The 13994-nt window shown below is 32.6% G+C and overlaps 3 protein-coding genes across 3 annotated transcripts; 2 read left to right on the top strand and 1 right to left on the bottom strand.

Moving 5' to 3' along the window:
* Positions 1–277: 277 nt before the first annotated feature.
* LOC104904563 (26.5 kDa heat shock protein, mitochondrial) lies at positions 278–3459 on the top strand. The gene is made up of 2 exons (XM_010692839.4): positions 278–995; positions 2826–3459. Exons 1-2 carry the CDS (start codon positions 647–649, stop codon positions 3260–3262), a joined length of 786 nt encoding a protein of 261 aa, XP_010691141.1. The 5' UTR covers positions 278–646; the 3' UTR covers positions 3263–3459.
* Positions 3460–7565: 4106 nt separating this feature from the next.
* On the bottom strand, positions 7566–8296 carry LOC130589969 (EPIDERMAL PATTERNING FACTOR-like protein 6). The gene is made up of 2 exons (XM_057391652.1): positions 7995–8296; positions 7566–7921 (listed from the first exon to the last, which is right to left on the bottom strand). Exons 1-2 carry the CDS (start codon positions 8083–8085, stop codon positions 7686–7688), a joined length of 327 nt encoding a protein of 108 aa, XP_057247635.1. The 5' UTR covers positions 8086–8296; the 3' UTR covers positions 7566–7685.
* A 1241-nt stretch (positions 8297–9537) lies between these two features.
* On the top strand, positions 9538–12567 carry LOC104904562 (uncharacterized). The gene is made up of 2 exons (XM_019252064.3): positions 9538–9944; positions 12151–12567. Exons 1-2 carry the CDS (start codon positions 9680–9682, stop codon positions 12294–12296), a joined length of 411 nt encoding a protein of 136 aa, XP_019107609.2. The 5' UTR covers positions 9538–9679; the 3' UTR covers positions 12297–12567.
* The last annotated feature ends 1427 nt before the right edge of the window (positions 12568–13994 follow it).

Genomic DNA, 13994 nt, shown 5'->3' with positions numbered 1-13994 from the left:
AAGGGTGTCCTTATTAATTTACCCCTTTCTTTTTTTGCTATTTTTGTAATGGGATTACAAACTTTTCATCACACATATATTTAACTTTAAGTATAAATAATAATCTTTTCTCTCTCTTTGTATGCTCCACAATACTATTCCTCCTAAAACTCTATACAAAAGAAAGGAGTAAACTAATAGAGGACGAAGGAAGTAATACTTACAGTAAACCCGAAATATGATAAAAGTTGTATCTTGAATAGCATTTCAATGAGTAAAAAAAAAAAAAAGGAACAGTCCGAACAGACGAGGTTTGTGATACAACTAGAACTTTTTGACAGGAACTAGAACTTAGGAGAACAAGTGCAACTGTATGTGCAAGAGTTGGCAAACCACAAATTAAAAAGTAGTAAGTTTGAGAAGCTACACGTAGTTTCTGTTCAGTTCTAGACTTGTATAGTTTGTAGTAAAGAGTTAGTGACAACGTGTCAATTGTCCCGAATTCGAGAAACTATCCGACACTTCCTTTACTCGATTAACCTTTATATTGTCACCCGACCAGATGACATATTGATATACCAAAACTATATCTCTTCCATCGTAAAAACAAACTAAACATTAAATAAGAGCTTAATCTAACTAAACAACATCGTACGTAATCACCAAAATGGCTCTGGCAAGACTAGTTTTGAAGAATTTGCAGCAAAAAACTGCATCAGTTAATACTACTAAAAACTCTCTTTTGCCTAGTATTGGGGAGAAATTACTGGGTGGTATGCAGGGACAATATGGGTGGAGTTATGGTGTTCAACAGAGATTATGTTTATCAACATCATCGGAAACATCATCAGACGGTGGTAGAGAAGTGGCGGTTGAAAGTGACGAAGGTGGTCGGAAAAGATCAAACATGATGAAGAGCAAGTGGAAGTCTTTGTTGCCTAGTACACTTCGAAGGCCTACTAGTCTTTGGAGGAGGAAGGATCATAATATTAATACCCGTCACTCTCACCCCTTTGGTAATCATACTTTTTTTTCACTCTCTTTGTAATACTACCTCTGTTTTTTTTAGTTGTAACGATTAGACATTTTCCCTCTTTATTTTATGTCAAATCGTTGCAACTAAAAAAACAGAGGTAGTACTAGTTTTTATATATGTACGTATCGGCGCATCGCCATGCGGCGTGATGAGAAGTTAGAATTATTTGAGTGAGAATTGAAGTGAAACGAATGATAAATTTCTAAGAGATTTCAATTCGCTAAACCATGCAATTTTATCTAGGAATGTTAATGGAATGTCAATGGGTAGGATATAAAACGAATCCTCTATGATTTAGATCCACTCCGATCTGGTGGGTAATAAAATTGAGGATCCAGATTTGATAGATTCTACAGGATTGGGTTCAAAATGAAATTTATTTTCTTCAAACGACTTTAATTTTACTATAGTTAAAGATTTTAAGAACAACACAATGGTATTTAACACTTCTATTTGTCGATTTTAAAGTAAATAAGCATTCAACCTCAATGCAATAAATTTAAACATAAATAACGATTTTAAGGTCTTAGATTTTACCCTTTATATTATACATTTCAAAATAATTTTTTTAAAAAAGTAAATGAATTCGAGTCTGGATAATAATTTAGGATTTGATTCAAACCCTAAATTATATTGAAAACTACTATCCATGTCTTACCCAGATATGTTGGGTCTAAATTTTGAGGATTCAAATTCGTTAATGGCCTGTTTGGATTATGGAATTTCATTTGAAATTCTGGAATTGGGCCAAATTACTTGTTTGGATCATCTAAGAATTTGGAATTGCATTTGACCCAAATCCAAAACTCATAAGAAGTAAGGCATAATTGGAGAATTTGAAATCCAACCAAAACATATATCATTTCAAATCCAAAATAAGTGTCAATTTATTTCTATCTCCTCTCTCATCACTCTCCCCCTTCTTCTCTCTCCCACTATTAACAATACCATTACAAACATCTCTCATCACTCTCCCTCTTCTTCTCTCTCCCATCATTAACAATACCATTACAAACATGTTCAAATTATGCATTTGAAATTCCTAATTTTTTCCAAACAAATCATTTGGAGTTGAATGTGGGGATTTACAATTCTAGAATTGAAATGAAATCCATGTTCCCAAACACAACCTAAAAAGAATATGAATTCACGGATTTGAAAGGGTCTATTATTCATTGATATCCTAATTTTATGCATGTGTATAATCAATTACGACACGACAACATACAATTACTTATTATATATGCAATAATATTGGATTTTTTAGGGTTTTTTTAAACCTGTCACATTTGTAGTATGTTAATATTATCAAATTACATAATATAAGGACTTTTATATTGTAATTACTTATTATATATGCAATAATATTGGATTTTTTAGGGTTTTTTAGACATGTCACATTTGTAGTATGTTAATATTATTAAATTACATAATATAAGGACTTTTATATTGTTCATATAATCTCTTTTGACCATTTAGTATAATTATAAGGTTAAATATAGTCATATACGATGTTATCAAAATTTATCTCGATGTATTTTTTAATATTTTTTATTAATAAATTAATAATAAACTATATTTATTGTTGAAGCTCTGCATTGAGAGAAAGGTGTTAAAATCCAAGTGTACGTCCTCAGATAAATTAAATTGAAATAGAGGGAGTATATTAGTATCAATATTAACACAATTTTACTTCTCCTGCCACATTCAAATCATCCCAACATATAGGCTACAGAAATTTTATTATGATCAAGTACTCTGTAGTCTGTACTAGTGTACTTATTCTTCTTATATGTTCATATTACTGCAGAAATTTTCCCAGGTTCCAGCATGGGAAACGCTTTAATAGAGGCAGCAGAAAACATGAACAGGATATTTGAAAATGTAATTCCAACACACATAACAGGCACAGCACCCTCACCAGCACAGCTCATGGGCAAGTTTAAAGAGACAGACGAAAACTACAAGCTACGTTACGACATGCCAGGTCTAACTAAAGACGATCTTAAGGTAACTGTTGATAATAATGGCGTGCTGAGGATCCACGGAGAAAGGAAAGTGGAGGAGGAAGACGAATCCGACGACGAGTATTTTATGAGCTATGGTTACTACAATACTAGCTTAGTTTTGCCTGATGATGCTAAGCAAGATGATATTAAGGCTGAGTTAAAGGATGGTGTGCTTAATATAACCATACCTAAAACAGAGTTTCGTGGAAAGGATGTTAAGGAGGTTAAAGTTTACTAGTTTGGGCGTTTTGTACCTTTGAAGGGGTGATGTAGTTGATGTTAGTTAATGTGTGTGTATGTGAAAGTTTGTGTTGTGTGGCTTGGGGTTTTAGAGGTTGATTGTTATGTGTGTTTTGGGTTTTGTTGTGTTGAGTGAATGGTTAGAAATGTTACCACATGCATATGCAATAATAACATCTATGTTTTATACTAGTATTTATTTGGTGCATGTTATGTATTCCTCAGTTTCACAAAAAAGTATATACATATCAAAGAATATAGTGAGAGAAAGTTGGGATCACGATAAAATAAAGTGATGAAAAAGTGATGAAAAAAATAGTTTGTGGTCGTCTTTTACTTTTGGTGGCATATTTGTAATAAAAGTGAATTTTTTTACCATTTAGAGTTTAGTTTTACTTATTGTGCATATACTAAATAAGAAAAGTAGTATTTCACTTATTGTGAAACGGATAAAGTATATAATATAGGCAACTTAAGCGCTATTCTTTGCGAAATAAATGACCCCTGGAAAAGTACTATTGTAGGGGACAAATATATGAATCAAAGAGAAGTTAATACAAGAAATCAACCTAATGAGCACAGGTGGATTAATTGACTAGACATCTTTATGAAAGAATTTTATGTGTATAACTTTTAGGTCAAGACTTTCTTAATAATTTTCTCCGTCTTTTTTAATTGTTATGTTTATAGGTGTTTTTATTTAGTTGTCATATTTCTATTTTGAAGTTGTAGCTTATATTACAATTACGATTTTACCATACTTTTGTCCTCATTTTACCTACTAATAATACCTAAAATAATAAACTATTTCCAGCTAGCCTTCTATTTAAATGACTCCTTCCTAAACCCTAATTTTTTATTTACCTCTTCTCCGCCTCATTTTCTTCGTTCTTTCTCTCTCTGATATCCAAAATTCCTCCGAATCACCTTTTTATCGCTCTTCCTGCTTCTAAAAATCTCAAATCTTGTGATTGCTATTTCAAATTTTTTGGGTTAGCCCTTTATTATAATGTCTTCGTTTAGGTGTATAGTGCAATTGTTAATTTGAATTTTTCTATTTACTATAGTACGTAAACAAGTAACCCTTTTGAGGATTGAGTTCCTTAGAGGCACTAAATGTGGTGCTAAAATGCATGCTTATAAATAGACTATATATAGATAAGCCAGTGTACAATAATTACTACTCTTTTATATATATCTCTATTCAACTTAATCCATTCTATCATCAAAAATGAGTTTATGTGTTCTTTTAGACAATATTAATTAACACTTCAAGTTCACGATTCAATCTATCTTTCTTTACATAAAGTGCACCATTTTAATAATTGTTTTCAACCCGAAAAAGACTTGCTGAATAAAACATTACTCAAGACTCTTTTAAAATGTTAAGGTGTAAGCCTCATGATTTAAGACACTAGGGTACAAATAAATTATGAATTTATGATTAACAATATAGTTTTGCATGTGTGGTGCAGTAAAAAGTTTTAAAAGTATGAACCAAAATCAGCTGGTCCCAAGGAAAAAGGAAGTCTAAATTCCCTAACTTTGGCAAACCTTACCTGAGGTCTTCTGTGGTTCCTTTGATGAACAGTTATATAAGTTTACGTATCAGACACTGATATAGCAAGATGCCAGATACTATTCAGAGCTGATTTCTTACCCAAAGGTTAATATTTTTGCAGCTTTTTTAGCCAGTGTACGGAATAAACTTTGGTAAGAATTGAACATGTCCAACATCATTAATTACTCCTACTATTTGCCAAAGGTTTGATAATGGACAGCCTTCATGTCAAGAGCGAAATAATACTGTATGTACGTGGGTGGTCAAGATAAAAAAAATAACCACTACTCCCTCGTTTTAATTTAGTTGCTACATTTTGACTGTAGGCTGTAGACATTATTCACGTCATAACTTTGACTATCTTTTATTTCATATACATAAGAAAAAACATAGTCCTGTTGAATCTTATTTGATTCGTTCCAATTTGTATTTTTCAAATATATATTTTTTATAAATTTTTCATAATGTAACTCAAGATATTGGTGTTTGAAGTTGCATCTCGTAAACTATAATAAAACAAATGTAGCAACTAAATTGGAACAAAGGGAGTATCTTATTGGTTATGAATCATGATCACTATCTATTGTGCATGACATGACGTATATTAGCATAGAAAACTATATATTATGTCAGCTCTAATATGTTAATTTTGTCTAAAAAATGAGTAAATGCTGGTTTATATGACTCTAACAAGATTTAATATTGTTATAATATAATAACTGTTAGTAAACAAGGTGTTGGAGTTTGATTAATGCGGAACAGAAAATCAATGAAATAATAAAGGTGAGAAAGCAATAAAGATGAGCAAACAAAGAACACAAGGATTTACGTGGTTCAGTCAAATTTGACATACATCCACAAGGTGCGTGGGGGATTAGAGCTTCTTCACTATAATGGAGAAAATAAGAGAGAATATTACAAGGAGTCCTAAATATAGAGGCTAAAAGTGTTTCATAAGTTGTGTCAATAATAATGAACACTAGGAAGCCCTTTCATAACAAAGGAACCCCGTACAGACCCTAAAAGATAACTTTAAAACGAAAAAATATCGAAAAAACGCGTTCAACGCTCAAAACCGCGCACCGCCCGACCGGGTCGGGCGAAATCCGCCGGGTCGGGCCCGGGACGAAACAGTTTCGTCAGTTCTTCGTAAAACAGTCATAACTTTTTCGTTTCTCATCGAAATTGGGCATATGACCTATCGTTGGAAAGCTCTTTGAACAAGCTATCACCTCCAATTTTAATCACATCAAAATCATTTATATATTGAGAGATATGTGCATTCAAAATTAGCCTTATGCCATTCACAAGATTTCAAGTCATAATTAACAATAACACTTTTATTAATGAGATAGGGCGAATTAGGCCAAATCATTGTACCCACAAAAAAGATAGAAGCCAACTCAAGAGTTGAAAGATGATTAGATAAATAATTCGACTAATGATAACTTTATTCATTATATTGTAATAAATCTGAAAAATATAAATAAGTAGATTCATATATATCTTTATCTTACTGTACTCTTTTATATCAATTACTTCTTTTTAAAGTGTCCAATATTAATTGATTTTATATTTCATCTAATTTCTTTCCAAATAGTCTTAACTAACATCACAGCATGCATTACTAAATCCAAAAACTAAAATTTACTCAATTAAACACCCATATATCTAATAATTATTCTACCACTTTTTCTCAATAATATCTAATAATTATGCAACCAACAATTTGATTAGGGTATAACCATTTTTAGAAAAAATTGTCCTTGTCTATGGATTCAAAAATTCACTCAATATGCATAATACCTTAGTAACATTAGTGGTTTATTACTACTCAATTTTTCATTCCTCATGTTGTGAGTTGTGACTACCTACCCCCAATTAGAGGTGATCATGAGTCGGGTCGCCTCTAAAAAATATTCCCGATTGGTTGGGCCGGGATGAATTTTGGGCCAAAATTGTGTGCCCTTAATCCGCTATTTTGGACCGGGCCAAAAAATAGACTAACAGTCATTTTGGCTTGCCCAAAGCAAAAAAATCGAGCCGGGCCGAATCAAAGACCAAAAAATCTGTCGAAAATCTACCCAAAAATTGATTTGATCAGGTCTACCCCAATGCAAACACCTCAATACTAGACTAGAGTATCCAATAATTGAAAGAGCGCGGGTTTAGTATGGATTTGTTTAGAATCTGGCTCACTACAAACATGCAGAAGAAGTCAATTCACATGCACATAGATGGTAAGATGGGACACACCAATGTGCAATGGCTGTCTTTGTGCTATTAAGTTATGATAAGATTCTGTAGACGGTGTGACAAACCACTGATCAATATAGTTGCTTTTACGTACTTGTGTACATCACATATCAACTATGGACAAAACATCACCCCTTCTAATTTTGCATGAATTTCGGCATAGTCGTTTGACATATTAGAAACTTCATTATCACTAAATACCATTATCCTTCTTTAATTAGCAATACATTTCCAATAAATCATAAAATCTTCCTCTTAAGTAAAAGACTAATACTCTATAATATTCTTTCTGTTTTCGAAAGTTCTTCCTACTTTGACCAATTTTCTCTCACAAACAGATTTCAAATAAGAAAAACAAAAGAAAATGGACGAAGAAACTAATTAAATGACAAACTTAACTTGCTATAGGAACTAGACTTATTATATTCATACGAGTATACGACTAACTACTTTAAATTGATAATATAACATGCGATCACAATAATCCTTTTTTTTTTCAAATAATAATATACAATAATACAAATCAGATTAATTAGATTAGACATGTAGAGATGAGAGAACTCACTATTCTTAAACAACCAACCTTAATTAATTACATAAACCTTCATGGTTGAAATAACTTATTTCCACATTTGCATTTCCATGCTAGAAGGTAATAACTATCATGATTATTATATCCATAATCATAAGATGTTACTAAGATTCCATCTTTCATTTGATGGCGAGGAGGAGCAACTAGCGTCGCAATGCAAGGATTACAACTCAAGCACTTGTTCACACATTTAGGTGGTCTTGAACCCAACATCATTTTTTTGTTCTTCATCTCTTTCTCATCATCATCTAGCATCAAAGAAAAACATAATTACAACACAAAACTTTACAACATAAATATGTTACATGAAATATTAATTACCTGATTTGGAAGGTAAAATTATTAGAGAAATGATGAGGGTAATAGTGATAACAACTTCTATTCTATGTTGATATCTTCTTGATAGAGCCATTTGAGTCTAAGACAGTGAAAAAAATGATAGAGGTGAGAGAGATATATATATTTGGTTGGGATTGGAGGAGCATGAGAAAGGAAGAAAGAGAGATATATGAATGTTGGAAAAACTTGAGGTGAAAGGTTAAGAATTGTTTCCTACAAGAGAGACAAATGCTTCGATATGAAGGTTCAGTTTCTTCACTATTTGTTTCTCAAATGGACCATTGACCACTTAGCAAACTTTTCAAGTTTGTTTTTTTGACTTATTCTTTGGTTTGTCCTCTTTGGAAACTGTTACTTTGAACTAAATGCTTAGCTTATTCTTGATGGGGAGTCATGAGTTTTTGACTTAGGTAACTTTTTCATTCAGTAAAATTGGTTACATTGATGCACGTTGTAAATTGTATCCCTATAACTTTTGGAATGTATAGTATATATTCTTTGATTATTGTTTTAGATTTGTAATAGAAATGTTGTATTAGATCGGAACCTCTTTCATCTTAACTCGGCACAGCTATACAAATATGGCCTCTTGGGAGTGTGGGGGAAGGGAAAGAGAATCCTATCTCCAAAGCGCTTCCAGTAGGGTAGATCCCACAATCTTAATATTGTGAGATAAAAAATCAAGTACTACTTAGTATAAGCTGTTTTTTAAATGTGTCCAGGGGTACCATTTAAATAACGAACCACACGAAGAGCAGCATCCAAGTGTTCCTGATGAGGGGTCTGCGGAAACTGAGAGAGAACGTGAACTGCATATGCCAATGCAGGGCGAGTACAGCCAAATAAATCAAGCAGGCAACGAGACGCCTGTAGGACGCAACATCCTCTAATAATGCGCCAGAAGCATGAGCTAGGCGAAGATTTTGCTCAATAAGAAAGCCAGATGGCTTGGCACCAAGAAGTCCGGCTTCAAAAATAATTATTGAATTTACATTGGAACTTTAGCTAAGAAATGGAGAAGAGAAACACTTATGCTTATTTGCACTATCTTTGCAACAATTTAAACATAGAGAATCGTATTAAGATTAAATGAACTTTATAAAAAACTTTGACAGAATTTGACCTCTAAAAAGAATATTACAAAATATTCAAAACCAACAAGTGCTCTCCTTGAGAAAAAAAGTTGATCCGACCCAATTTCACAAACTCTACCAGTAATGGTTAAACTAAAAGTAGTAGATACTTAAATATTTACAAAGCTTCTCATAATTTGGACAACAAAAAAATATTTTCTCATGGATTAAGGCTATGTTTTTTGGACTGAATTGATAAAAAATATTTTAATTTAAATAAATTTTTTTATTTCAATTCAGTTTATTTCAACATATAAATTTAATTTATTTTAATTCAATTCAGTAAAAAAAAACATAGCATAAATAACATACAAATAGAGAAGCCAACAACCCAACTCAACTCCCCCACAAGGCCACAACCCTAGCCCAATTCTTCAATCCAAGGCCACCACAATACTCCTAAATTTTCCTACTTAACAAAACAACAACAAAATTTCAACACCAAAATGAACTCATACCACAAAAAGAAAACACACACACTTGAACTTCTTCTTCCTTTTGTCATTCTTTCCCAAAACTTGAAAATTCATTTTCATGGCTTCTCTCTTCCCAACTAGCGCACATCATTCTAACACGCAATACAACAACAACAATTGGGTTTACCCAATTTGGAAAACTTCAATTCCATTTTTATCATCTCATTTAGTGTTTTTTCCTTGTTCAATCAATCATAATTCTTCCCCAATTCATCTCCACCGTTCATTTTCTGGGTACCCTTTAAATTTCAACCGCATGATTCTTCGTGCTAGTCCGGGCCCACCTCCGTCTCCTCCTGGACAGGAACCTCAGCGTTCCATTGGTATGGATTTTCTTAATTTTATTTTCATAAAGTTTCAATTTTTTTTGTTGGGTGTTTATTAATTGTACAAATTTTTGTATTTTTTGGTTGATTTTCTGATCTTTCCTTGGTTTATTGCGTGGAATTGTGTTTCTATTTGTGGTTTTTTCTGTTAAAAAAATTGACTTTCTTAATTTAATTTCCATAAAGTTTCAATTTTTTTTGATGGGTGTTTAGTAATTGTACTATTTTTTGTGTTTTTCGGTTAATATTCTGATGTTTGCTTGGTTTATTGCGTGGAATTGTGTTTCTGTTTGTGTTTTTTCTGTTAAAAAATTTGATTTTTGGCTTAATAAGATGCTAATCCTTAATTTGAAGTAATTTTTAGGGGAGTTGTTTAGAAATAGTTGGTTGGTTATACACTTGTTATAAATCTGTGCTCTTTGTTTTAAAAATTTTGTTCTAAGTTACACTTATTATTGAATAAATCCAGGCATTTTCTGATATGTTGAATTATTGATAGAGTAAGGAGACAAAACTCCTGTAAAATTCTCAAAATGTTGTGCAAATGTGTTTTTTTTTAAAAAATTTATCTTATTGGAGGAAGGGATTTTCAAGCTCTTCTACTGTCAGAAAAGAAATTGATACATTGTCTAAACCATTCATAATTGAGGACATGACAGAATTGGACTAAAACATCCTCTATTATTTCGGGGTATCCCGAAATAGAGAGCTTATCGACGTCTATCTATCAGATAGATTGGTACCAATGTCTCTTTCAATTGGTGTCATCAAAACTACATATTGGTCCCTTTTGGAAGGGGATACCAATTGATTTATTTATCTTTTTTTAGTTTTTTTGGTACCAATTGGAAGAGTTTTTGGTACCAATGTGGCTAATTAGATACCATGTCCGCATCTCACAGATCAACGACAGGATTTCCTCTCTAAATAAGCATACTTGTATATTATTGCTAGATGTAGTGCGTGGATCTTTGAATTTTTTTCCGTTTAATATGTTGGAAATGAATAATGTGCAAGTCTAACAATGAGGACAGTAGCCGTAGAAACTGAAGTCTAAATTGCTCAAGGATGCTTTATGATTGAAATTAGTTGTTAAGGCAAACTGGCGTCTTCGGTCATTAGTTTTTGTTTCAATTACAAGTATTCACATACTTATGAAATTTAATTTTTGAGGATTAGGATACTATACTTAAATGATGGGATGAACTTGAAACTTGAAAGAGATTAAGTGAGTGAGCAAAGAAGAGAGTTGAGTAAATTACTAGGTGGCCTACAATTTTTTTTTATCATTCCGGTATCTACTGAAGCTCTAAACTTAATAGTTTTCTAGCATCAGAGCTTCCCATCTTGCAAGCAGTATAGAAATGGTGCAATATTTATCTTGGAGAAGTTGGTGTCCACAACTCTTGTTTAACATTAACTAATAAACTTGTAAGCTCCTTTCTGTAGCCTGTAATTCATGGTGGTAACAGTATGAGTATGTAGTTTTTGGAACAAGGTTCTGTGTGAATGCCATGGTAATGGAACTTCATCCCTAAACATGTATTTCTCTTCATAAATCTTCATCACCGCTCAATACCACTTCAATATTGGTATTGGATGATAATGTAAATTTGTGAAGAAAAAAAGACATCTGGGAATGAACAAGCAGTACCATATATATTGACATGAAGCTTTTTCCACAAAATTGCATATGAATTTATTACCATTACTATCATTTATTACCAAATAGTAATCGGGCCTATGAAGCTTTGGCTTTGAGGTCTCAGTTTTAAACTTCACTTAATAGTTGCATCGCAAGTTTTGATATGATTAAGGCTTTAATTGGGAGTTGTTGAATATGGAACATATTGATCTTTTTAATGTTTAATATATCATCTTAGCAAATTGTGTAAAGTTCTTTGTGTGTCATCTCCCATGTAAACCATAGTCCATATTGCAGATATTTGGCTGTGTAATGCATGGTGTGTTAGATTTGACTGTTTCATTATACTTCTATTCGATATCGCTGTCGTTCTGAAACTTTCTAAATCTTCCTTCCAACTGACTATCTATGTAAGCTGAATAGTCGATGAACTGCATATCTTTTCTTGCGACCTTTCTCCTCCTTAGTAAGGTCATATGTCTTTGGGCTCCTTTTATTTTCTGATGATGCTTCCAACATCAGTATTTTGGCGCCATCTAAGGGTTATATGTGATCCAGGTATTGCAGCAACCTTTTCTAAGCTCTGGGACACACTGCAGATTTTTGTTGCAGTTCTTTTCTGGATGTCTTTATTCTTCTGGTCATCTGCTTCAGATGGAAAGAATTCAGGAAGAAGTAATAAGAGCGATCGTTTTAGAAAGTGAGTTGTAAGCAATCGCAATCTTATATGTACATAGTCATAGGTTACAGTACGAAGTATTAGATATACATATATATATATGTCATTTTACTATGTATTTTTTTGTTAGTTTAATGAAGATGAAAATTACACTTTGTGCTGTTGTGCATGAAGATAGCTGTGAATTGTGATGATGAAAAGAACACATAGTTATCTTTAGGGGTTGAATCATAAATGTAGACTTTCTTGTGCTGTTGTGCAAGAAGAGGATTGTGTTAGTGAAATACTTATCTGTCCGGGACTAGTACTAGTTTTTGCTCATATGATGTTACTCCTCCGTCTCATATTACTTTGCATAATTAGATCGACTGCTGTTTTTCCGGTGATTTTGACGTAGCATTGACCGAATAAGAGTTCGAAGAAAGTCAACCTAAAATGCCTAGAGTAATATAAAATCATCTTCATATCAAGTTTTTAGTTTACAGTGTGTTGTGGCGTTAGTGGCGGCAATGCAACAGGAGTAACTAACTTTCATAAAGGAAGTTTAAGTAACAAGTATAGGATAGGTCAGTGTTAAACCTAGTTCGACAGAGATCGGCCAGGTAATCGGGTCATATGGCTCGAAGTAAGGTTTCGATTTATTTGGTTAAAATCGTGTTTGATGAAATATTCAGTTCTCGTGTCGTGTAGGCAAGTCTCTTGATGATTAGCTGCTTATAAAAGATTGATCAATTCTAGTTTATACTAATACTTGGATTGGTTTAGTTTGGATTCCTTCAACATTAGTTTGAGAGAAATCAGGTTATTTTGTGCTTGTGCCTGTGTTTTGCCAATTCTGGAAACCAACCACCTGAACTCCTCAAGCACCTAGTCTACAAGACTACAACCCAAATGAGGTCATGTAGTGATTAGCTTGGGGAATGAATATATCAGGTTCTTGGTTCAGAACCCCTCCAACAATCGCGAGGCCGAGCACTCAAGGCCGTCCATCAGGCCACCATTGCAAACTCTTTTTCGACTTTTTTCGAGTAATTAACCACCATAATAGACTTAACTCGTAACAAAGAAAAAAGTATAACTATATGTAGTATTACCTAACTTTCAAAATCACCATAAGTCCATAACCTCCATAAAAACGAACAATTTTGTTACGGTCTCTGTATGTGTAATGACCTTAGAAAACAGTCACGAAGGAAGAATATGAGTACTATTCATATCTAGCGTTGAGGTCTTAACTCTTAAGGTAGGCATCAATTGTTATTGAAACCTACCTTCACAAAATACATTGTACTTCTTAGAGTAGTTCTTATCATGGCAAGTCTTATTCGCCATGTGACTTACCTTTTACCAAATATATGTTTAGAACCATTATGCTAAAGTGACAAAATTTTGTATTAGACAATTTCTGTGATAATTTATTGTACTAATTTTTCACCAAATAGTCTGAATAATTTTGTTTTCTATCATATATTCTTCAACCTTTTAAAATTCATTATGTACTTTTTAATTTCCTTATATCCTTAATGACTAATATCCGTCAACTTTTTTCAATCATTAATTTATACTTGAGTCATTTACCTAATAAACTATCATTACAAGGGATGAGAGAGAAAATAGGCCATAATAGGTGTTTCAAGGATTGTCAATTAAGGTGAACTATCAAATAGAGGCTAATTAGGGTTTAATAATGAAATTGAGAATGACTAATTGTTCTCTTCAACAT

Source organism: Beta vulgaris, chromosome 9, assembly GCF_026745355.1.
Source record: "Beta vulgaris subsp. vulgaris cultivar EL10 chromosome 9, EL10.2, whole genome shotgun sequence".
NCBI classification, from domain to species: Eukaryota; Viridiplantae; Streptophyta; class Magnoliopsida; order Caryophyllales; family Amaranthaceae; genus Beta; species Beta vulgaris.
Note: the sequence above shows the minus strand (reverse complement) of the source record. Positions and strands in the feature narration are given on the sequence as shown.